Source organism: Danio rerio, chromosome 7, assembly GCF_049306965.1.
Source record: "Danio rerio strain Tuebingen ecotype United States chromosome 7, GRCz12tu, whole genome shotgun sequence".
NCBI lineage: Eukaryota > Metazoa > Chordata > Actinopteri > Cypriniformes > Danionidae > Danio > Danio rerio.
Window position 1 is genome coordinate 73,453,446 of NC_133182.1, and position 27,005 is coordinate 73,480,450.

At 38.2% G+C, this 27,005-nt stretch overlaps 1 protein-coding gene across 18 annotated transcripts in view; it reads right to left on the minus strand.

Moving 5' to 3' along the window:
- Positions 1-27,005, minus strand: part of pmfbp1 (polyamine modulated factor 1 binding protein 1) — a 327,880-nt gene that overhangs the window by 194,036 nt on the left and 106,839 nt on the right. For 14 of the 18 annotated variants that reach the window (XR_012382835.1, XR_012382833.1, XR_012382832.1 and 11 more), the window contains one exon: positions 25,824-25,907. Coding sequence is in view for 10 of the 18 variants with exons in the window: in XM_073907540.1 (XP_073763641.1) it covers positions 25,824-25,907 (84 nt within the window). In the remaining 8 variants the exon portion in view is untranslated. Of the gene's footprint in view, positions 1-9,547; positions 9,665-25,823; positions 25,908-27,005 lie in introns of all 18 variants that reach the window. The other 4 variants (XM_073907551.1, XM_073907547.1, XM_073907544.1 and 1 more) reach the window with 1 other exon arrangement.

Sequence of the window (27,005 nt, forward strand, 5' to 3'; positions counted from 1 at the left end):
TCAAGAGTTCACACTTAGCTGATGATTGATTATAAAGCTTGTTTGGCATGCTGTCTTAGGAGAGAGCCCTGAGCTCATAAGATCCTCGAGCCCAGGGCTCCCTCACGTTTCCAAGGTGAGAGGGGAGTTTGAGCTCTGGTAGATCTCGAGAACTAGTAGCTAGTAGTAGCTAATGAACAGACAGTGATTGCTCTTAAGAGAAAACTACTTACTAGGAGCATGTCTATGGTGCTGATTTGGATTAGTCAATTAACTGAAGTTGCATGTTTTTGGACGGTGGAGGAAACCGGGGAACCCGGGGAAAACCTACATGAGCACGAGCAGAACGTGTAAACTCTGCACAGAAATGTTGGCTGGCTTGGTAAGGACTACAACCAGTGAGGTTGTTGTCGTGAGGCAACAGTGCTAACCACTGGGCTACCATGCCATCCATCAAGGAAAGGAGGAGTTAGGGATGGAAGGGGGGATTCTTCAAAATGAAGATGGCTGTTATATGGAACTTAGGATATTTATAGTAGCTTAGGAATCTTCTGATTGGTCGAATCATGAATTGGATAATGCTAACATAATGTTAATGCTTTTATGTATGAATAACCTGGCAAAGCATTTACTAATCATAGTTCAACATTGATTAACTATAGTGTGCTGTTCAAATTGACAATCCTTTCATTATATGTGTCAGTTTTTGCCCCATTTACTTTGTTTATAACCACATATCTTGATTGTAAATCCTGCGTTCTTGATTGCTGTTTTTTTTTTCTCCAGAAGAGATAAAACTTTTTAAAATTTTTACTGTTGATCATCAGTTGGCAGCATTAACCCTTTAGATAGGAGGATGTTCTGAATTGAGGAAAGTGTGTAGTGTGAGTGTGAATGAGAAACACTCTACACTTAAAGGGATAGTTCACTCAAAATGTAAAATATATATATAATAATATAAATTTATTTGAAAATTCTGTTATTTAGATGTGTAAACATCGTTTTCTAAGAAGGGACGCTAAAGACTACAGAAAATACAAGACATGTCACATGTATAGTTTTGAATGGGAAAAAGTGTTATGGTCAGTATGGCGTGTTGCTTAGCAATGTATAGAAAACTGTCACCGACTCGGTCACAGTCATTCCCCTTGCTGGCCAGCAGAGGTCACCATCACCGGACTACTGACATTACGTCATTCACATACACTGATTGCAGACACACCTGATTCACATCCCACTATCAATCACCACACACACATAAGCAGCACTCATACACACCTCATTGCGAAGTCTTGTTCTGCCCCGGCTAACACTACTGAGCGTTCTCATCCTTGCCTGCTTTCCCGTTGTGATCCTGCTTCTGATTCTGACCCTGTCTTGCCTGCCGCCTGCCTTGATATCCAGCCTGTATACTGACTCTGATTCTAGCCGCCTGCCTTTGAACTCTAGCCTGCTTACCGACTCTGATACAAGCCGCCAGCCCAACGACTACATACTACTGTGTTTTATTTGAGTTTGCGCACACACAACATCACAACGTGTGCTATTGTTTATTAAACTGTTTTTAATAAAAATACTGCAAATGGATCCCTCTGTGTTAGCCACTTCATTACAGAAAACAATGTAAAGACTGGACGCATGTGGTGTGCGACCCACTTCAGAGTAAGGCGGGAGGGTAAAAAATACTTACAAATGGAAAAAAATATATATGATGACCTTTTCAAACACTTCAAGACTTCAAAAAATAGAAAGAAGAAGAAGAATATCTGTATGAAATGAAGCATCTATCTGAAGATCAGTGTGAAATGAAGTGTCTATGCTGATATCGTCTGCAATGCCAACCCTAAAGTTGAATCTCTACAACCATCAGGTTGTCTGGCTTTGCACTAAAGCACTTTCTCTCATCTGATGAGAGAACTTCCCTCTTTTGAAATGGCTCGACTCTTTATTGCTTTTGAAACACCTCCGGCACTTTAAGCAGATGGAGAACAAAAGGATCGTCTGCCAAGAGCTGACTTCGTCAACAGCACAATCAAACTCTCTGACTTCACAGAGCGAGCGGAGAGACGGGTGAGAGGATGAAACCGAAGAGCTCTTCATGCAGATCAACCCAAATGATGCTGGTGTGATTCGCAAACCCTTTTCTTAATCATACACACAGCCTACAAATAAAAACATTACACGTGTCAAAATAAGGAGAAACAAACAGCACAAGGCTCGTCAGTGGTGCTGCTGTAATTTGAATTGCAATGTTTGCACTGATCCTGAGGAGGCTGTCAGAGATGCTGAAGCTCTAAAAACCTGCGCAAGTCAAACAGAGAGCGTGAAGAATACAAGAGTTTACAAACATGAATGAAGAAGAGAAAAAGACTATGGTACCCACTGTAAAAAAATGCTGGGGTCCCAACACAAACCATTTACAAATCTGTTTTTACAAATTTAAGTTCACTGAACATAAAACAATTAAGTTGTCCCCTCAAAAAACCCTCAAGAATTGTGTTGTTTCGACTTATTTTAAATAAGTAGTTTGAACAAGCATCTTTTGAATGCATTAAAGAAGTTATTAAGTGTTATGTAAGTTATCCGGTAAAATATTTGCTGTCATCATGACAAAGATAAAAATAAATCAGTTTTTAGAGAAGAGGTATTTAAACTATTATTTTTAGAAATGTGTTAAAGAAATCTTCTCTCCGATAAAAAGAAATTGGGGGGAAAAATAAACAAGTTAACTTTACAAAAATAATGTAAATAAACCCATTGTAACTTGGAATTGTTAAGTTGGCAGAATTTTTATAATTATGCAAATAGTACTCCCTTTTTTATTTAAATAAAAGTCACTTTTTTCCAATACACCATTATATTTTTTTTAATTATAAAACTAACAAATCATTTTTTACAGTGCAGGGGCGCTAATAATTCTGACTCCAACTATATATGTATATATATATATATATATATATATATATATATATATATATATATATATATATATATATATATATATATATATATATATATATCATACAAACAAACGCAGATTAAATTAAAATAATTAATTAATTAATTAATTGTTAATACAATTAAGTGTTTAATAAATGTAAAAGCAATTTACTTAATAAAGCATTATTGTATCATTATATAGTTCTATAAAAAATATTATTAGTAAAATAAATATTAAAATATACTTATTATTCACAAATACTTATTTTGCTATGCTGCAAAATCATAGAATTAAAGTATACACCACTATATATATATATATATATATATATATATATATATATATATATATATATATATATATATATATATATATATATATATATATATATATATATATATATATTTATATATATATATATATATATATATATATATATATATATATATATATATATATATATATATATATATATATATTTATATATATATATATATATATATATATATATATATATATATATATACATACATACATACATACATACATACATACATATATATATATATATTATATATATTATACATACACACACACACACACACACACACACACACACACACACACACACACACACACACACACACACACACATATATATAATAAGTTTAGGTGCAAAAACCTATAAATGCCATCTTAATCAGTCTCCTGGGTGTTTCACTTTTACGGCACAGGAAAAATAATTTTTCTGGTCCAAATGATGTTTATCAGAGCAAGGATTCTTTCACAGTATGTCTGATAGTATTTTTTTCTTCTGAAGAAAGTCTTATTTGCTTTATTTCAGCTAGAATAAAAGCAGTTTTAATTTTTTTTAAAAACCATTTTAAGGTAAAAATTATTAGCCCCATTTAGCTATATATTTTTTTTAATAGACTACAGAATAAACCATTATTAAATAATAACTTGCCTAATTACCCTAACCTGCCTAGTTAGATAAAATAGATAAAATAAATCAGTTATTAGAGATGAGTTATTAAAACTATTATGTTTTAATATTATTATTATGTTCAAAAAAATCTCCTCTCCATTAAACAGAAATTGGAGAAAAAAAATAAACAGGGGGGCTAAAAATTCTGACTTCAACTGTACACATGACCAAATATCTCAAATATTTCCCAAGTCTAATAGTGCAGAGGAAACTTAAAACTATTTCCTATTATTTATGTTTATTCTGGAGAAAGTTGTATTTTTTTTAGTTTGGCTGGAACTAAAATGTTATGTTTTGTCATCATGACAGAGAACAAAAAATAAATGACTTATTAAAATAATTGTTGAAAATGCATTGGGGAAAAAAATCTCTCTGTTAAACATCACTTGGGAAATAAAAAAAATATTATAATATTTTTATTATAAAAAAATAACATGTCTATACCATGTCTATACCATACCAATACCATGTCTAATACATATATTAGACATGGTACAAAAAAAAAAAAATAAAAACATCTATTATTTCATACATATCAAGGTAGAAAACGCAACAGCATTGTCATTTGCCATATACGCTAAAACCATAATCCTTTTTAGCATTGAGCTCATATTCTAGGACCAGGTGTTCATTCTCAAACAGACTTTTGTGAGCTCAAGGGAGGAAAAATCCAAAATAATGTAGATGAGTTTCCATTCCTAGCCGAGCGAGATCCAGTTCCCAAAGTGTCCGGTAGAGGACCCAACCATAGCTGCTGCGTGCATTTATATCAATTTGACAAAGAAGCCGTCACATCCTCACCTGCATACAGTGCATTACATGATGTGGGAGGCGCCGCAGGCTGAATTACATGCTGAAGGTGAGAAATGAAATGCACACAAGCCTGCACTCCATGCTCTCCTTGAATGCAAATGGCGCACTTCATGATGATTTTCACTTACTGATGTGTGTTGTGTGTATGCGTGCATTTGTTCGAGTGTCTACTGGGATTCTTGTGAAATATTACTGAGCGTTTGTTCCCTCCGACCTTGAGGTTGGTGTGACCTTGCCGGTCGTTCACTTCTGGATCAGGCAAACGGCCCTTTTTGCTGGTCCATGCCTCCCCATAGAGCTTGAACACACACACACACACACACACACACACACACACACACACACACACACACACACACACACACACACGTACAGTGCTTAATATATATGAGTACACCCCTCACAAATCTCTCGTTTAAATTAATATTTTCTATAGGATGATTTACAATATTATTTTTGAGCATATACACTCACTGGCCACTTTATTAGGTACATCTTAGTAGTACCGGGTTGAACCTCGTTTTGTCTTTAGATAGATCTGCCTTAATCCTTTATGGCATAGATTCAATAAGGTACTGAAAATGTTCCTCAGAGGTTTTGGTCCATATTGACTTGATAGCATCACGCAGTTGCTGCAGATTTGTTGGCTGCACATCCATGATGTGAATCTCCAGTTCCACCACATCCCAAAGGTGCTCTATTGGATGAGTTCTGGTGACTGTGGAGGCCATTTGAGTACAGTGAGCTCACTGTCATGTTGGAGAAATCAGTCTGAGATGATTCACGCTTTATGACATGGTGTGCTATCCTGCTGGAAGTAGCCATCAGAAGATGGGTACACTGTGGTCATAAAGGGATGGACATGGTCAGCAACAAGTAGGCTGTGGCGTTGACATGATGCTCAGTTGGTACTGATGGGCCCAAAGTATGCCAAGAAAATATCCCCCACACCATAACACCACTACCACCACCAGCCTGAACAGTTGTTACAAGGCAGGATGGATCCATGCTTTCATGTTTGTTGAGGCCAAATTCTGACCCTACCATCCGAATGTTGCAGCAGAATATGAGACTCATCAGAACAGGCAACATTTTTCCAATCTTCTATTGTCCAATTTTGGTGAGCCTGTGTGAATTGTAGCCTCAGTTTCTTGTTCTTATCTGACAGGAGTGGCAACCGGTGTGGTCTTCTGCTGCTGTAGCCCATCTGCCTCAAGGTTGGATATGTTGTGCATTCAGAGAAGCACTTCTGAATACCTCGGTTAAGTGGTTATTTGAGTTACTGTTGCCTTTCTATCAGCTGGAACCAGTCTGGCCAGTCTCCTCTGAACTCTGGCATCGACAAGGCATTTGCGCCCACAGAACTGCCACTCACTGGATATTTTCTCTTTTTCGGACCATTCTCTGTAAACTCTAGAGATGGTTGTGCGTGAAAATCCCAGTAGATCAGCAGTTTCTGAAATACTCTTATCAGCCCCTCTGGCACCAACAACCTTGCCACGTTCCAAGTCACTTAAATCTCCTTTCTTCCCCATTCTGATGCTCGGTTTGAACTGCAGCAGATCGTCTTGACCACCTACAAGCCTAAATGCAATGAGTTTGCGTTAACAAGCAGTTGGACAGGTGTACCTAATAAAGTGGCCGGTAAGTGTACATTAAATTAGTCAGTGCTGAAGCCAAATCTGAAGTTAATCTAACAGAAATTAGTCTGAAATTAGCACACACAAATTTATATGTTTGGGGAAAAAGTATTTATCCTGAATTTAAATGTATTATCTTTTTATTACTAAAGATTTTTGGTGACTAAACTATTATTTTAATAAATATATCTGTTCAATAAACTGGTTGTGTTTGAAAGCACCATAATCTATTGCTATTTCACTAAGAAATTGATACAAATATTCATTTTCAAAATAGGGTGTACTCATTGTATTCACGCGTAAATTCGTCTGCCCTTGTGCATTCTTACGCTCGCTGTGTTTTCCTTGACAATGTTTGCGCACTTGGAAATGGCATTAATAATTGACAAAGTTAATTTCCTGGCCGCACTCGGACCAGCGCAGTTCAAACATGAGCGCGTGTGACAAGAAATCCCCGGAGCTGTGCGCTGAATGAGCTGTATGGAGAGAGAAATGAGTGTGTGTGAGTTTAGCTGGAGGCTTCACAGACTCTGCTGTATTGACTGTATGGCTGCGGTGGGTAATGAGATTCCAATGTAAACGCTTGTGGATGGGATGACACTCAGAGCTCATTAAGTGTGGGATAAAAACCAAACCTATTCCGACCGATATATCGGTGACTATCATGTTAGAGCTAGAATAACACTATAAATTGCATGTCACAACATAAGACTCAAGCGAGCGATGCCTACAGGTTCACTTTCATTAGCCTTTGACCACTGATCCTGGTTGCCCACTTGTGACCTAAACAGCCTGAGATTGCTTGACTGAAAATTATGTAAAAAGAAGCTTGGACTAATGTCTGTGAAAAGAAATGAATGCAAAGAAATGAATGCTGTATAAAAGTATAGTTATGGAGTAAAAACAATGCCAAAAGTATTTGAAATAAAAAGCTTGTTGATTAGCACTATCTGAAAAAACTATTATTGAATTAACATTCATATTTACTGTATATCACATATTTATTGCTTTATAAACCTTAAATTGGTCCATCCCAACCTGCTGGTGAACACTTTGACTAATGCCTGTGGAAAGAAATGAATGCAAAAGAAAAGAATGCTGTATAAAAGTATAGTTATGGAGTAAAATCAATGACAAAAGTATTTTTAAAAAAAGCTTGTTGAATAGCACTAACTAAAAAAACAACTAACATTTACTATATATCACATATTTACTGGTTTAAAAATCTTAAATTTGTCCATCTGCTAGTAAACACTCTATTGCTTTTCCAGCAGTTCCTGGATGTAATGTTGAATATTAAGAGCTGAATTTGAACCACTGATTTTATGAAAGCTAATTTTTGAACTGAAATTACCTTTTGAATATTATACATTGCATTTTTTTTAAACAGAACTGAATATTTTGGATGCAAATTCTGGAAGGTGAATATGAAGTATTGAATTTAGTATGAAAATGTGTGTGAACTATTGACCACTGTTCCTAGTTGCCTATTTGTGAAGTATACAGCCTGAGACTGAGAATGGTATGAGCTTAACACTTTGATTAAGAAGTGTGCTTAACACTTTGATTAATGTCTGTGGAAAGAAATTAATGCAATGAATGCTGTATAAAAGTATAGTTATAGAGTAAAATCAATGCCAGAAGTATTTGAAATAAAAAGCTTGTTGAATAGCACCAACTGAAAAAATATTCATTGAATAAACATTAATATTTACTGTATATGGCATATTTACTGGTTTAAAAACCTTGAATTGGTCCATCTTGACCTGCTGGTGAACACTTGGACTAATGTCTGTGGAAAGAAATGAATACAAAGAAAAGAATGCTGTATAAAAGTATAGTTATGGAGTAAATCAGTGCCAGAAGTATTTGAAATAAAAGCTTGTTGATTAGCACTAACTGAAAAAAGTATTGAATTAACATTACTATTTTTTGTATATCACTTATATAGTGGTTTAAAATTTGCAGATGTAATGTTGAATATTAACAACCAAATTTAAGCCACTGAATTTATGTAAGTGAATTTTTGAACAGAAAAAAAATTAACTGAAGATTTAAATATTATACATCGGACTTTTCACCAGAACTGAATGTTTTGGAAGAGAATACTGAAATGTGAATATAAAGAATTCAATTTAGGTATGAAAATATGTGTGAAATAGTTTCAGTTGAAAAAATGCACAGCTTTAATAAACAGCTGTGTTAAATTTCAGGACCTAATAATGCAAACCCTGACAACTCAAGTCATTAAAATGAAAGAACTTGTTAATTCAATGCATGTTTTTATTTCAGTTAGTGCTGTTCAACAAGCTTTCATTTCAAATACTTTTGACATTAATTTACTTCCATATTTTTAAATGAACATAAACTATCCCTAAAGTGGTTTCAAACGAAGGTTGGAGATCGTTAGCCATTGACTTCCATAGTAGGAAAAACAAAGACTATGGTTCTTAATTTCCAATTTATATATTTACATATATACATACATATCAATATGTATATATATATATATATATATATATATATATATATATATATATATATAGATATATAAATCGTCACCTTGGAATAATAAGGTTGTAAAATGAATGACTGAATGATTTAAACAGTATGTGTGTCACATTTGTTTTTTAAATAAAAAATCTTAAAATGTAAACAACATATACATATAAGCGGCAACGCGGTGGCACAGTAGGAAGTGTTGTCGCCTTACAGCAAGAAGGTCGCTGGTTCGAGCCTCAGTGTCACAATCTCCAGCGATCATAACTCCATAGATCGCTGGATTTCACTAACTATAACCATGGACTACAAATCCGCCATTTCTGGACTACATTTTCATACATGCACTCCGCTCACACTCACACATGCTTCCTCATCTAGACTGATTACACTCACACCACCTGAGGATTGTCATAGACTGATTGCACACACTATTTAAGCAACACACTCACTCATTCACTTGGCCGAGTCTAGTTTATCTGTAGATGACATTACAACGTGTTATTCCTTGTCTTGTTTCCCTGTGTTTTACCTAGTCTTGTATTCTTGTTCTCCCTGCCTGCCGCCTGCCTTCTAACCTCTTGCCTGTGTTTGACTACGATTCTGGGTTTGCCTTTATACATCTGTTTGCACCTGTGTTGACCATTGCTAGCCTGACTGCGATTAAACCTGCATTTGGATCCAAACCTCAGTTGTCTGTTTCTCTCCCCGTGGTTACACTCGGCTGGTTCAGTTGGCATCTGTGTAGAGTTTGCATGTTCTCTCCAAGTTCATGTGGGTTTCCTCCAGGTGCTCCGGTTTCTCCTATACAGTTTAAAGACAGGTGAATTGGGTAAAGTACACTGTCCGTAGTGTATGAGTGTAAATGAGTGTGTGGACGTTTACCACAGATGGGTTGCAGCTATATATATTACTTAATGTTTGTACTTTAATAAATTAATTGGGTCTCACTTTATTTTGATGGTCCCTTTAACACATTTTGTTGAATTTAGCATCAGTCTACTAATACTCAAATGACCTTTCAGTCAACAAAATGTGCAATAGGAACCATTAAAAAAAAGTCTTACCATTAATTGTGTATATATATACAAAAAAAAAGCATCTTATTAAACTTTCATTTTGCTTTTTTCTCCAAAAATTATAATTAAACAATGTTTAGCTCAGTGTGCTTTTGTACTAATGCTTTGGCTGCTTTAGGACTGTTGTGGTTAATAAAGAATGAAATTAAAACCATATGAGGATGTCGACAATCAGTGACCGATCATTGAACCATTGGCTCAGATAATTAGTTTGGAAGCAGATTAGTTTAGGAACAAAGCAGTGCAGCGTTGCTGTGAGATGCATAAATGTTCTGCTCTGGTGCTGTTCTGGAACTAGACTATTTAATATAGTTTAATTATAGTTTATAGTTTAAAAACAGTAATTTTTTTAAATGTAAGTGACTCAAATCAAATTTTTGTTGTATAAAACATCAATATCAACATCACAATTGTGAACATGCTTACTCATTTGGGAAAACAGCTTTCTTGCTTGTAAAATGTAAAATTACTTAAAAAAAAAAAAAAGTAGATACAGCGGGGAATAAGTACTGAACACATCATGTTTTTGTCCTGGGAATAATACTTCTAAACCAGATTTTGCTAAAAACCCAAACAGTACAAACATAAATATAAAACAAAACAAAACAAAAAAATCTGAAAGATTTGTTATGTGTGATAACAAAGTGAACAAACTACTGAAACATATTTAAACTTTATAAAAAAGGCTTTTTGGTGTTGGCAGCTTAGAGACGCCTCTCATATGGAGAATGAAGTCACATGCATTGCTCAATATGAGTTTTTCACAGACTTCAACAGAGTGTTTAAATCTTGATGGTTTTGTGGGTCTCGTCTATCAAACCTGATCTTTATTTTATATTTTATTGGGTTCAAGTCAGATGATTGGGTGGGCTATTCTACAGCTTGGTTTTCTTTCTCTGGAAGCATTTGAGAGTTCCTTGGCTGTGTTTTGGATCATTGTCTTGCTAAAATGTCCACCCTGGTTCATCTTCATCCTCCTGATATGTTGAACTGAAGCAGCTGATATTCATTTACATTGATGAAGGGCAGAGGGTTGGTGAAGAACTACTAAGAGATTTCAGCTGCTGTCTGGGCTTTCACTGCCTTTCTACTCCTCCCTTTCTTCATGTGTTCAATCCTTTTTCCCTGGGTCATTTCATTTTATTACACATAACTTCATTTGTAAACTAATTAGATTTGTTTAATTTGCATATATGAATTTCTTTGGTTGTTACCAACATCCGGGGAACATTTCAAGTCATCGACACTTTTAGAAATATGCTTTCTGAGAAAAATGGTGACGTGTTTAATACTTATTTTCCCCACTGTATATAATATAATAACTAGACTTTTATATCTTTATTATTAATCATAGATCCATTGAAACTGTATTCTAATAGACTTCATTGTGCATTAAATGCTATGAGTGACATACAGTACTGTACTCGAAAATGTCAGCTCCCATATTGGTAAAACAATCATGTTAAGATATTAATTATGTAATATATTAACGTAGAAAGCGATTAGCACACAGCCCCAATTAAAGATCATTGAATTAATTATCATGTAATTATCTTATATGTAAATGTAACTCAAAATGTCATTTATTAAAAGTGCTAGTGTTCTGAGAACAAGCGTGTTTTTTCGACATGTGTTTGAATATGACTCTGGTCATTTTCCAGCCCCATTTGCCCTTTTCTCCCAAGTGTTCCTGTCTACACTCAAACAGTCCCCTGGCATTAAAAATACTGCAAATGCCAAAAACTGCTCTGAATAGCAAAATGTCACAAAACTGTGGGGTTGGAATAAATTGCTAAATTCAGCTGAAGCTAGGGCAGAGTGGTTAGCATACACCATGTACAAGCTCTGATACATACATTGACAACTCTTGATCCCTCTTTCTCCAGCCAAGGAACAATAGAAATATGTCCCTCAGCCTACATAAAATAAAAGTAAAAGATGTAACACTTTATTTTGATGGTCTGTTTGAGTATTAGAAGACTGTCTTCTTAATATCTGTTGATACTGCTCCTTCAACAGATTTAACTGACTATAAGAAACTTTGCAAGTACACGTGAACTTACGATATCCCTAACCACAACCTAAGTCTACTTTTAATCTAATGAGAATTAGACGGCATGTAGATGCAATGTAACTTAAATTCAACAAACGGACCATCAACATAAAGTGTGACCATAAAGTTTGTTGCTAATGGTACTTTTGTTGCAGGTTTCAAATGATAAATTCGTTATAGGGCACATCGAATCTGAAATATGTTGCTTACGTTATGTTTTTGAAACATGTCCTTCATGTATATGCCCACAAGAAGGTGAGGCTTGCAGCTAAACCAGCAAACAACTGACCTAAACCCTTTCCTAAACCCAACCAATAGTGTTTTCAAAAGAAAATGCAAGAGAAAACCCTACAGTTTTACCTTGATTTTATATTACTTTTATTTCTTTTGTGAATGTGTCCTTCACCAGACTCAATCCTGAAGGCTCTGCATCATAAACACTAAAAAGTGAGCTACCGGGCAAACTCACCATGCCCAAAAAAATTTCATATAGAATTTGATAAATGAGGCGAACATGTTTGACTATAAATCATATTTTTGGTATTTATTTGCAAAGAACGGCATGAAAATAATCCTTTATTCGTCGATAATATACACCTGTAATTATCCTTAGTGTGGAAAGCAACAAAAGTTGTTGACATCTTAATGCCCCGTAGCGTTCATGCACCGGCTCATTGTGGATACGTACCCCTGTCTATATTTCTGGATACTGCAAAATATGTACCCAGAGGTACGCATGGCTCCATTTCGTCTGTAAAACGAATGCTACGGGTTGGTTTGACGCCGCCAACGGCTTTTATTCCTTTTTGTGCTACCGTCGACCACGTACCTCCATAATTAATGGATGCAGAGTGAAGTTAATGCAAGGACAGTGGTCGAGTTGGGGGAAGAATGGTTCCAGAAACTAGATTAAAAAATATATAAATAACTAAATAAACAACAGGCTAGGGCTGCACGATGGCGAAGTGGGTAGCACGTTCGCCTCACAGCAAGAAGTTTGCTGGTTCGAGCCTCGGCTGGGTCAATTGGCATTTTTGTGTGGAGTTCGCATTTTCTCCCCGTGTTAGTGTGGGTTTCCTCCAGGTGCTCTGGTTTCCCCCACAAGTCCAAAGACATGTGGTATAGGTGAATTGGGTAGGCTAAATTGTCCATAGTGTATGTGTGTGAATAAGTGTGTGTGTATGTTTCCCAGTGATTGGGTTGCAGCTGGAAAGGCATTCACTGAGTAAAACATTTGATGGATAAGTTGGCAGTTCATTCCGCTGTGGCAACCTCAGATTAATAAAGGACCTAAGCCGAAAAGAAAATGAACGACATGAATGACAACAGACTAAAAACGTGGTGAAATCTTATGGCCACGTCGGCTTTTCTAGATCGCTTTTGAAAACACTATTGGTTGGGTTTAGGCAGGGGGTGGGTGAGTCAGTCTGTCAGTCAGGTTGGCCTGGTTGTCTAAAGTGTGATTCACATGAGAAGAGTACACTCGAGAGAAATTTGAGATTATCAAAAAGGGTATTCTTTAATTGGCGGTTCATTCCGCTGTGACGACCTCTGATGAATAAAGGGACTAAGCCTAAGGAAAATGAATGAATGAATGAATGATAAATTGGCCATAGTGTGTGTGTGTGTGTGTGTGTGTGTGTGTGTGTGTGTGTGTGTGTGTGCGTTTGTGTGAACGAGAGTTTTTGGGTTTTTCCCTGTATTGGATTGCGTCTAGAAGGGCATTTACTGTGTTAAACATATGCTGAAAAAATTGGCGGTTCATTCCGCTTTGGTGACCCCTAATAAATATGGGACTAAGCTGAAGGAAAATGAATGAATGAATGAATAAATGCATAAATGAATGCATAAAAAATGTGTTTAGATGCAGCACTAAGTGATAAGCAAAATACATATTTTGTGACTGTGACAGACAAAAGGAAAAAAAGGAAAAAAAAAAAAGATCTACATTCTAGCCAATATATGTGGGCTTAGAGTAACGGGGGAGTGTTTGAAGTTTCAGCTCAGCAGATCTTTCACAGTGACCTTGGAGAAAGTCAGCCCATCTGAGGGAGAAAGGCGATATTAGTAATAATAGAGAAATTAATAAGATGGCAGGGCAGCCTGAGGGCTGGGCAGAGGAGTCTTTTGGGTGGGAGGGGGATGTGAGGAGGAACCCTAAGAAAGGGAATCGGGGGAGAAGGAGGGGTTTGGGACATTGTAAGTGCATGATTTCCTCGGCAGCGGTGCGACAGCCTGCATCGCCACACGTCAAGGAGGAGCAAATCAAAGCCAGCGCTTTTGATGAATATAAAACAGAGAGTCCTGCTGAGAAGCACTCTCGCTCTAATCACAGAGCCGCGGCCACCGAGCGGCCCCTGCCGCAATCCCCCCACCGCCGCCACCCTGCACCAAATTAAAGAAGGGGGGGGGGGGGGTGCAAGGAGAAGAGGACGGACAACACAGACAATTGTGACAAAGGCTTGCAGTAGAATAGCTGTAAACATCCTGCTCCTCAAGAAGTCTGAAGCTTTATGTCGAGCTGAAGGGATATGCGAGGCCCAGTTGGGGGGCTGCAACACCGTGAACAGCTTTTTTGCCCACATCATTTAACAGAACCCCCTCCCCACCAAAGTTTATTCATATGACAATGAAACATGGACTTGACAAAAGCTGCTGTGATGCATAGAACTGCTTATGATGCGACACAAAGACTCTAACACATCTGTTACATTTCCTGAGCTGTGAAAATGACAGGGTCTGTGTTAGCATGGTGTTTATACAGTAAGTGCCCAATTCATGATCCTTTGGAAACATAAATTGGATGGTTCACTCAAAAAAGAAACATATTGTGGGCCATACTATGCTAAATATGTATTCGATTGGAATCTAATATAAATAAGTGGAGTTTATTTGTAAACAAATTTCGAGAGGATCACGTGCTTATGATTGTTTGCAGCTGTTCCAACTTTAGCTAATGACTGATTATCCTATCAGACGATCCTTAACTCACTATAAATAACCAGACTTTTCGCATCTCAATATCTTCGTCTCGAAGAAACCCCCCCGCCCACCCAACCCTACTTTCCCTCCTTTCAAACGGGCGTCACAGTGGCCAGCGATTAGCTCTGTTGCCTCACAGCAAGAATGCTTTTCCCCGGGTCCTCCGGTTTCCTCCCACAGTTCCCACAGTTGTTGGGGGCAAACAAAAGCAAGAAGAGAAACTTTACAGAATGTGAATTGGAGGTGCTCCTATCGGTAGTAGACCGGAGAAAAACTGTGTTATTTGCAAGTTTGTCCTCCGGAATTAATAACAAAAGTGTGGGAGAGTTTAGCTGACGCAGGGGGTCTGAACATCGCAGTGTGAACAAATTAAAAAAGAAATGGTCCGATGTAAAGATACAAGTTAAGAGGAGAACAGCGGTGCACAGAACAGGCGGAGGAACAGAGGGATGCTGAACTAACACTCTCTGAGGAGAGAGTTGCCTCAATTGTGGGTGACACTTTACTGTCTGGAGTAGTATCCGTGTCTGTGGGAGACATAAATGTATTAGAGGATCATTTTGTTAGGGTGTTAAAGCAGCACCCCTCAACTCTTATCAAGGCAGCGCCACCGGCATTTCAGCTGCCCAATTGCCTGCTCTACAACTGACCAAATGCGTGAATGGGGATCATTGTATCTGCACTCTTGGTCAGTTTGTGGGTGTAAATGCATCACTCAACAAGAACCCACCCATCGCGCACCCTGCCACCTTGGAGCCTCATCGCTGTCTCTCTTTCCAAATCTGGACCCAACTCAGCACAGAGCTCCAAGAGGATAGCTCTTGGAAATCTGAAACGGCTAATAAGCCAGTCATTATCGTGCCCCAAAAAAATACTGTGATCCCTAAAAAATGCGTTCCCTTCGGATTCAACCATTGACAATGTCCTCTAATAAGGGTTGGATAATAAGGGACTAAGGGTTGTATAAATTTGCAAATGCTTTTATATGTTCTAAATCACATAATTGGTAAAAAAAAAAATTGTTTCAATTAACCCATTTTATCAATTATAAACGAATAGCAACGTTTTTTACTCGTGTTGGTGCGATACTTTGTAGTGTGCAATTTAACAAAATTGCCTCTAGAAGTCACCAATGGAAATAAAACAAACACACACAAGAAATACATGTACGCCAGGCATGAAGTTGGCACAGACCAACGCACATTCTCACATTAATTTCATCGTTAGTAAATCCAAAGTGAGCGTGAAACCTGGCGTATGCAAAGTTTCTGTGCATACAAAGCAGTGATAAATGAGGCCCCAGGAGTCTATTGGACTTTGCCTTGGCAACATCCCAATTTGGTTTCTTACAAAGACTGACTTCATGATAATACGATTTTATCTGCCACGTTTGTGAACTTAAAAGGAAAACTTTTTAAAACAAAACTGCTGTGATTAAATGTAAAGTATTATCATGAATATTATTATGGGCCAGTCCAGGTGGGCCCCATGCGGGTTATCCCAGGTAAAAAATAAAGATAAATAAAACGACAATGTTTAAATTAAAATGTGATTTTAAAAGTTCATTAAAAACGTCAAGTATGGGGAGGAAAATAACATCAAATAATAGAATACATAACAAACATTAGAAAAAAAGTTGAATATTTCTCCGCGTACCACTTGAAGGAAGCCTACGTATTACTTGTGGTACATGTACCACAGTTTGAGAACCACTGATTTATGATAATACTTTACATTTAAGTACAGCAGTTTTCTTTTAACTTTTTAAGAACAGTGCCATTTTAAATGAACTTTTAAAATCACACTTTAATTTAAACGTTGACATTTTATTTATATTTTTTTTTTACCTGTGAGTAATTGTTCAATCTATTTTTTATGTTTAAAGTGGGTGACAATAATATTCATAATAAGACGAATTAATCTGCCACTTTGTGAACTGTGCAGATCTTTAGCCGCTTAATTAGGCCTACTATTTCAATACCAGTCATTATGATGGTACTTGTGAAGACGATTTTTTCTGTGGTGGCACTTGGTGAAAAAAGTTTGAGAACCACTGTTGTAGCCTATTGCACGTTTTCTGATGCTTCAGTTCGAATCTGAATCACTTAACTTTCATTTCCTGTCAATATGACTTAGTAGCTACAACAACTAAAAAACAACGACTCACAAAGTAAAAATTTTTTAATTACTTTGGATTCTTACCTGATAAGACTGAAAAAATAGCAACAGGAAATGTTGAAAACAATTTAGACCACCTCATATAGCCTAATTTTCTTGGAATAATGCTTTTTTGTAACTAATTTCAAATCGTATAATTTGTATCTTTATTTAATATGTTTTTTGCTCGTCAGTTTTCTACAAAATAAACAAAAGGAACGAACACATTTTAGGTGAAGTGACGTGCAAATAACACTTTTTTTAATAATAAGGGAATTATGAATTCAATTCAAGTTGGCCTATCATAACAAATAAAATATAGTATTTCTCACAAATTTCTTTATTTCACAGATTTGAGTTATAAATTACAGTAATGCAATACTACTTGGTATCACGATACTTCAGCTGGTATAGTATCGCAACATAAGTTAATGATAACAACCATAACTACTACTAGTATGACTATTCCAAAAATAACAACTAATGATAAAAAGAAGAAGAAGAAGAAGAAAATGTAAAAACAGATTTCTTATTTATTTTCATGTTATAAATATATGTTGATTTCTATAATAAATATGAAGGCTTTGTATTCTTTTGTTCGTTTAGGTTCTTCAGTTTCCCTAGCAGTCCAAAGACATGCACTATAGCGCTAAACTTGCCATAGTGTGTGAATGCAAGAGTATAGGTGTTTCCCGGTGTTGGGTTGCAGCTAGAAGGGCATCCACTGCGCAAAACATGCCTGAATAGTTGGCAGTTCGATCCGCTGTGGCGACCCCTGAATAATAAAGGGACAAAAGAAAAGAAAATGAATGAACGTATTCTTTTGTGATCTAAATGTAGCCTCTAAACTGGAGAAGCTCTGGTGAAAACCTGCAAAACAGACGTGAACATTTTGGAAAGCATTTGAGGGTTGTTTAGGGGTCTACCACCGCACCATTATCTGGGGATGTAATTTGCCCTACACTTTAAAAGACGGGGTCAAAGGCACAACAGCTCTTCAACTGGTGAGTGTGCACGCGTCTCAGGGCAAGCATGCCTGTTAGCTTGTCTCCCTCTTCAGCTTCACCTTTCGGAGAGTGGTTCAGAGAGTGTCGCACAACAAGTCCAGGGCCACTTCACTCCAATCTTGACTCTTCATCTCTGGATTGACCTTTGTACAGAGCCCTGCTAGCATTAGCGAGCTCCAGACCCGAGACTAAGCCGCGGGTCTGCCGTTGCAGCCCTCCAAGGCACTGCCCTCACGCAACTCCCCGGGCAGCACTTGTCTCAGAATTGGGAGGCTGCTCCCACCCAGGCCCTGAAAGTGACACATGCGTGGTTGTCACCAGCATGTCACCTCCTGCGCACTGAAGTATGAGGCAATTTCCTGCGAGCGGCGTGTAGCTGAGGGAGGGGGAGCGGCCGCACCCCTGCTCCACTTGTTCTCTTTGATACTGTCAGCCAAGAGTAATGGCTTTCTGTTGCAGCTGCTACTACCAAACTAATGTTGTGTGACTTTGGCTCTCCTTTGCAATGCGTTTCCGCTACGCTGAGGCAAGAATGATGGGGAGGAGAGAGGGGAAGAGCAAAGCAGGGAGATGGAAGACAAGGGGAAGGATCCTGACAGGCCCGGGGGCAGCTGGGAAATACCCAAAGACCGGGCAGTAAGAGCAAGCGCTTTGACACTGATAACCTTCACTTTCGACTTGCCTTGCCCATCGGCACTACAGGAACAAAGCTGCAAGCTTTACATACTGCCAACATTTCCATTAATATAGGAGCTCATTCAATATCCTTCAGCTTAGTCCCTGATTTATTACAGCAGAATGAACCGCCAACTGCTCTGGTATATGTATTATGCAACGGATGTCCTTCCGGTTGCGACCCAGCAATGGGAAATACCCATACACTCTCTCATTCACACACCCATTAATTTACTATGGTTTTATCCTATTCATCTATGCCCACTATTCCTATACCCCATGTCATTGGACTGTGGGGGAAACCCATCTGAACATGAGGAAAACATGCAAATTCCACTCAGAAATGCCAACTGGCCCAGCCGGGATTCGAACCAGCAAACTTACTGCTGTAAGGAAAAGTGCTATCCACTGAGCCATTAATGTTTTTGCGCCATGTGCTTTGGACTTTGCACATAGAACGTTAAAATAGAGCCCTAAAACATTTAAGCCACCATAGAAAACCCACAATAACCATAGGGTTAGACACACGTAGACATCTAGTAGACCAAACAAAGACACAAGGGGAAAAAGAATCAAAATCAGAATCAGAACAGAATCTAAATGTATGTGGTAATTTGGTTGTCATGATTACCAGCGATCTAGCAGTTGCAGATCACTAACGAACAACAAATCCGCCATTATGGACTACAAGACCAAGTCATGCTCCGCACACACTCACAACCAGTTTCTGATCAGGACTGATTGCATGCACACAGCCGGAGGATTGTTACGAACTGACTACATGGACTTTTAAATACAGCGCACACACACGCACACTTCATTGCTGAGTCTTGTTTATCTGCCTTCCGTGTCTGATTTTTGCTTTACGTTACCTGCTGCCTGCCTTCTGACTACTTGCCTGCTATTTTGATTACGATTCTGGATTGACTGTTGCTTGCCTGACCTTCCCTGTTCAATAAACCTGCGTTTGGATACTTATTCCCTTTGTCCAGAGTCACTTCACGGTACATTATGTAAACAGGTGAAAAAAATAACCTATAAACAACCCTAGTAGCAAAGAATTCTGGCCCAGATTTGGCATAAAGCTGGCACAGCAGGCATTCAGCCGGCACTTCATACAGCATGTGGGCCAAACATGGCCCAGGTTTGGCAGAGGCGGCACCGTCTTTAAGGTGGCACACAAGATTTGGGCCAGATGAAAAACATAGTATTTGGCCCAGATTTTAAAATTTGATAAGTGGGCCATTTGAGTTTGGCCAGTCTTGACCCACATTTAAAATACACTAAAATCATTTTTGAGTAAAGAAAAAAAATTCTACCAATCAGGTCACTTTAAGAAAAAGTGTGCCCATAGTGTGCCTAAAGCGCATCACTCCATGGGTTTATCAATTTCATTGCAATCGTGACACACCAACCCAGTTCAGGCCCAGTTATGAGTTATTAACTTGGCTGAGACTTGGCCCAGATATGGTCAGTGTTTGTCCCTTGTCTGGAAGCCAGATTTGGTCCAGTCATGTACCGTAATTCACTGCGGCATGTGGGCCAAGCAAAACCTGATTGTGTGGGCCAGAGCTGTGCCAGAGAAATGTTGCTATGTGGGAAGAGGAAGAAACTGGGTTGTGGGGAGAGGAACCACTAAAGTCCAAACCAAACCTGACTTTTACTGATGTAATAAATGTTTTTAATTAGTTAGCACAAACAATGGCCAATACATTTAAGGCATTTATTAAATATAATTAAAGTACATTTAAGATTAAAAATGATCATCATTTCATATTATTTTCTGAAAATTTAAAAATCACATTAAATTAAAATTATTTAAATTTGATCCATTTGAACTACCTTTTTTCTGAGGCCTCGTTTACACTAATGTGTTTTAGTTTTAAAATGCATAAGTTTTGCTGCGGTTACGCCATCCGTCCACACTATGCCGGAGTTTTCGAGCGGTGAAAACGGAGCATTTTGGAAACGCTGGTGAGCCCATTTTCATTCTGAAACGCTGCTGCTCCGTCTCAGTGTGGATGGGGGAAAACGGAGACATAAGAAAACGGAGGCGGGGCTGCTGAGATTCGCTAACTGATTGGGGCTTTTGTGTCATTGCATATCCTTCCCTTATTCGTCAAGCCACATGACTATAGTCACATGACTATAATGGCTTTAACGCTACCGGAAGACAGCAGACAAGTCTTTACTGTAAACAACAACATGGACACAGAAATGGGAGCGTTGTTTGCACTATTGTCTGTTTTAGGCGCCATTGTGCCGTTATTCATTTGTTACGTTTAGCAACAACTTGACCTCGTTTTCTGTCCACAAAAATACCTCTCTTGCTTTCTTTGCCATCGTGTTAATTGTTGAACCGGCGTTTGATGACTAACAAATGCCGAGCGAGACACATGCATCCTGTTTATACTAGAATGCGCATGCCCAGAGTGCACAAATGGTCACGTGATATACGTTTTTGGTGGCATAGTGTGGACAGGGAAATTCATAAACAGGGATACGTTCAGAAACGCTAGGTGAAATGCTAGTGTGGATGCAGATTGTTTTTGATCTAAAATGCTGCTTTAAAACTAAAACGCACTAGTGTAAACAATGACTTCTATATTCAGACCTGTAGTAGGCATTACTCTACAGTACATTCACACACTAATAGAATTTGGCATTGTTGTTGTGATGCAGTAAGTTTGGTTATACACATGCAGTAATCAGATCTGATTTACAGTGTCTCCGGAATTCTTGGTGAACTATTCCTCTAACATGTGTGCCAGATGACCTTTCACCTCTGCCAAACAAATCCAGAGACCACTTTATTCCGCGATGAACAGAAAGAGACACTCTCAGGCTTTTAAACAGCCAAATCAATCACCTACAATGTTTCAAACCACCTTAAGACCCTTGATATTTGATTTTACTTGAGGGTCACAAACCTCAGAGAAAGAAAAAAAAAGCCTCTCTCCTCTAGACGTCACCTAATAACATGAAATGACATGCATAATTACATCCTGAATCACTGCATCCAACCATACCAAACCCAATAACCCACTCAGAAAATCACTTTATTTCCTTTAAAACAATTTCCGTGTTAGACAAAAACAAAAAGAACTTCATCACTGTCAATCAATTCGCTCCACGGCTGACCTCTTTCCCATTTCTCTGTCAGGGATTTAATTGCCATCTAATCCGATCCAGAAATTATAAGATAATTACACCGAATTAGTGTCTGATTAAAATTGCACAATATTACAATTCATTAGAGCTAACCGACTCTCAGTGTCTCTGGGCCTTCAGCCAGATGCTGAAGATGTCAGTAGACCCCAGATGGGGGATACGCTAGTGGGACACTGGCTCTATTCAGCTTCATCAAAACTCTCAGATCCTCCAATCGCTCAGTAGGGATGTGGGTTTCATATCTGTGCGCCTGAGACCTAGACTGATGAAGCACTCTAGTCTCTGTATCGTAATGAATAGTTCTGAGTGTTCAAGTTCCCAAATGAACAAATCCAATATTGTTTTATATTGAATATCATTGCACAATGAGTTGGCACAAGAGCACATAGGAGCTCGGGTTCACATGCTGTACATTCTCAATCAAGATTGTAATGAATAAGTGATAAACGTACTAATACACTAAGGTGCAACTATATTAGGTACACCTGTCCAACTGCTCATAAACGCAAATTTCTGATCAGCCAATCACATGGCAACAACTTAATGCGTTTAGGCATGTAGACATGGTCAAGATGACATGCATTGTATAAACCGAGCATCAGAATGGGAAAGAAAAGTGATTTAAGTGACATAGCATGGTTGTTGGTGCCAGACGGGATGGTCTGAGTTATTTCAGAAAATGCTGATCTACAGGGACTTTCATGCACAACCATATTTAGGGTTTACAAAGAATGGTCTGAAAAAGAGAAAATATCCCATGAGTGGCAGTTCTGTGTGTGAAAATGAAAATGCCTTGTTGATGCCAGAGTTCAGAGGAGAATGGCCAGACTGGTTCAAGCTGATAGAAAGGCAACAGTAACTCAAATAAGCACTCATTACAACTGAGGTATGCTGAAGAGCATCTCTGAATGCACAACATGTCCAACCTTGAGGCGAATGGGCTACAGCAGCAGAAGACCACACCGGGTGCCACTCCTGTCAGCTAAGAACAGGAAACTGAGGCTCACCAAAATTGGACAATGGACGATTGGAAAAATGTTGTCTGGTCTGATTTCAACATTCGGATGGTAGGGTCACTGTACTTAAAAGGCCTCCACAGTCACCAGGTCTCAATCCAATAGAGCACCTTTTGGGATGTGGTGGAACGAGAGATTTGCATCATAGAGGTAATCTGTAGACTGCGTGATGCTATCATGTCAATATTGACCAAAACCTCTGGGGAATATTTCCAGTATCTTGCTGAATCTATGCCATGAAGGATTAAGGCAGTTCTGAAAGCAAAAGGGGATCTATCCCGATACTAGTAAGGTTTACCTAATAAAGTGGCCGGAAAGTGTATATCAACACTTACCTGAAGCACAATAAACCAAATGGACAGAAAAAATGAAACAAAAGATAGCCTAAGATGCCCTTTCAAGTTGTAAAGAAATCTGTGTTTTTAAATCTAATGCAGAAAGTAGAAGTCAATGATTTATTTAAATTATTTATGTTACATGTTTACTACTCTAAAATATTTTAATGTTTCTGAAAATAAAATATATTGTGTTTAAAAGGGAAGAAAAGTCATTTTTTACTTTTTAATTAAAAACGAACAAATTTAATATAGAGTGATACCACAATATTTTTATCCAAGGTTATCATATTGTCAGAATCTTATATCGACACATTCTAGCCAATTTTAAGGCATTTATATTAGCAACATAATACAACAATCTAACCAACAGTTGTTTGACAGATTTCCTGCTTCAAACATGTTATTGTGTGGCCGCTACTCTAAAAGTCAAACCTCGATGTGTTAGCCTTGTGCAAAGATCTTGTTTTGAAACTATTTTTCCAAATATAAGTTGTTGTTTTTTTTTTTTTAAAGAAGGTCATTGTTTAATTCCACACTTTTAAAGGAAAGTGGTTTCTTGGAAACACAGCATAGCTAATAGACCAATCAAACTCTATCCTGGAGGTCCGGTGTCCTTTAGATTTTAGCTCCAACTTGCCTCAAAAAACCTGCAAGGATGTTTCTAGAAAGTCTAGTAAGAGCTTGATTAGCTAGCTGTGTCTGATTGGGTTGGAGCTAAAATCTGAAGAACACTACACCTCCAGGACCGAGATTGAGAAGTCCTGTCAGCCTGGGCTTATTGGAAATACATGCCAAATTGTTTTGCAAAACGTAAAATACATTGCTGTCTACATTTTTTTGTGAATCTGAAATGCATTATGCTTTGTGATTCAAGTCCTTAGACCAGTGATCCGCAACCCTTGAGTCGCAACTCACTACCAGGTTGTGAAAAATTAGTTACAAGGCCGCAGGAATGCTAAATTACTCTATATGCGACCCCATTTTATGGTAAGTTTCCCTTTTAAGAACCAATAACCATATCTGCTGGCAGCTAGCTCTCTGCAACTCACATGGTTGCCCACTAAAGCTAAGCAGGGCTGCGCCTGGTCAGTTCCGGGATGGGACCACATGGGAAAGCTAGGTTGCTGCCGGAGGTGGTGTTAGTGAGGCCAGCAGGGGGGGCTCAACCTGCGATTTGTGTGGGTCTTAATGCCCCAGTATAGTGAAGGGGACTCTATACTGCGCAGTAAGCGCTGTCTTTCGGATGAAACATTAAAACCGAGGTCCTGACTCTCTGTGGTTGCTAATACTCCCAGAATTTCCTTCAAAAAAAGAGTAGGGGTTTAAGTCTGGCATCCTGGACAAATTTGCCCACTGGCCTCTGTCCATCATGGCCTACTAATCATAACCGTATCATAATTGGCTTCGTATTTCTGTCTCCTCTCCATCAGCGGGTGTGTGGTGTGCTGTCTGGAGCAATATGGCTGCCTTTGCGTCATTCAGGTGGATGCTGCACACTGGTGGTAGATGAGGAGATTCCCCCCGATGTTTACGCATTAAGTGTCCAGAAAAGCGATTTTACAATGACTAGAATTCCTTTTTTTTTCTCGCACACCAGTGTCGTCATATGATATCTGTTTGTGTTGATTTGCAACATACAGAAAGCAATGGATGCCGCTAAAGAAAAATGTTTCAAAAGTTTTTCCTAATGTTGCTAGAGAAACAAGCGCAGTACTTATATTGATGGTGAGTTGTTTTAGTTTGTTTTTGCATGCATTTATGATATGAGTTTAATTCCAAGTTAATCCCCTACTATGTAAACATCATAAATGTGAAAAGAAACAAAAGTTGCTCGAGTCATACTGCCCTCTAGCTTTGATCTTACTTAGAAACTGCAAGCAAATGCAAGTTTCAGGAAATGTCTGTGGTTTTAGAAAAATGTAGGCTTGCTGTAGGTTTTTGGCATTGTTCTTAACATAATTTAAAGCATGGCCTGGGTGTCACAGTGGTGCAGTGGGTATCACAATCGCCTCACAGCAAGAAGGTCTCTAATTCGAGCCCCGGCTGGGTCAGTATAGGCATTTTTGTGTGGAGTTTGCATGTTCTGCCCGTGTTCACGTGGGTTTTCTCCAGGTGCTCCAAGTCCCTCACAGTCCAAAGACAACCGGTACAGGTGAATTGAATAAGCTAAATTGGCCGTACTGTATGTTTGTGAATGCAAGAGTGTATGGGTGTTTCCCAGTGTTGTGTTGTGGCTGGAAAGGCATCCGCTGCGCAAAACATATGCTGGATAATTTGGCAGTTTATTCCACTGTGGTGACCCCAGATTAATAAAGGACTTAAGTCGAAAAGAAAATGAATAACGCATGGTTTTACATTTAGCATTTAAAATGCTGGAAACTATTCAAACGTTAATTTTACCCCAACAACCTTTTTCATCTGTTGTAGGAGTCATAAGGTTAAGAGCAAGTGAGGTGTGAATATACACTTATAAACGTGTACTTACGACATTCTGCACGACACTGTTGTTCTCTGCTCTCTCAGCCAGCTCCAGTCTCAGCTGAGCAATAGTCTCTTCTGAACGCTGTTCCTGGACAGATGAGGGAAAAATTGGTCACACTTTACAATAAGGTTCATTAGTTAATGTTAATTAATGCATTTACTAACATGAACAAACAAAGAGCAATTAATTTACCACTGTATTTGTTCATGTTAGTTAACGTCAGTTAATGACATAGAGTTGTTTATTGCTTGTTCATGTTAACTCATGGTGCATTAAATAATGTTAACAAGCATGGACTTGGATGTTAATAATGCATTAGTAAATGTTCAATTATGATTAATAAATGTTGTACATGTGTTGTTCATGTTAGTAAATGCATTAACTAATGAACCATATTGTTAAGTGTTACAGAAAAAGCTACACTTAATAAGCTAGTTCTCCTAAAACACAAACAGAGAGCCATTTAATGATTATGAGTTTACACTAAATAGAAATGCAAGGTCTTAAAGGGGCTTAAGAAATGAAATGAAATAAAATGAAATTAAATTAAATTCCCAGAGATGGGTTGCGGCTGGAAGGGCATCCGCTGCGTAAAAACATGCTAGATAAGAAGGTGGTTCATTCCGCTGTGGCGACCCCGGATTAATAAAGGGACTAAGCCGACAAGAAAATGAATGAATGAATGATTAAATTAAATTAAATTAAATTAAATTAAATTAAATTAAATTAAATTAAATTAAATTAAATTAAATTAAATTAAATTAAATTAAATTAAATTAAATTAAATTAAATTACTGCAGTTTTTCCGGGGCCGGGTCGTACGGGTAGCAGTCTTAGGAGAGAACCCTAGACTTCCCTCTCCCCAGACACTTTCTCCAGCTCTTCCAGGGGGATCTCAAGGCATTCCCAGGCCAGCCGAGAGACATAGTTCCCCCAGTATGGCCTGGGTCTTCCCTGAGGCCTCCTCCCAGTGGGACATCCCTGGTACACCTCCCTAGGTAGGCGTCCAGGAGGCATCTGAAACAGATGACTGAGCCACCTCAGCTGACTTCTCTCGATGTGGAGAAGCAGCGGCTCTACTCTCCTCCCGGGTGTCAGAGCTCCTCACCCTATTCATAAGAGTGTGCCCTGCCACTCTTTGAAGGAAACTCATTTCGGCCGCTCGTATCCGAGATCTTGTCCTTT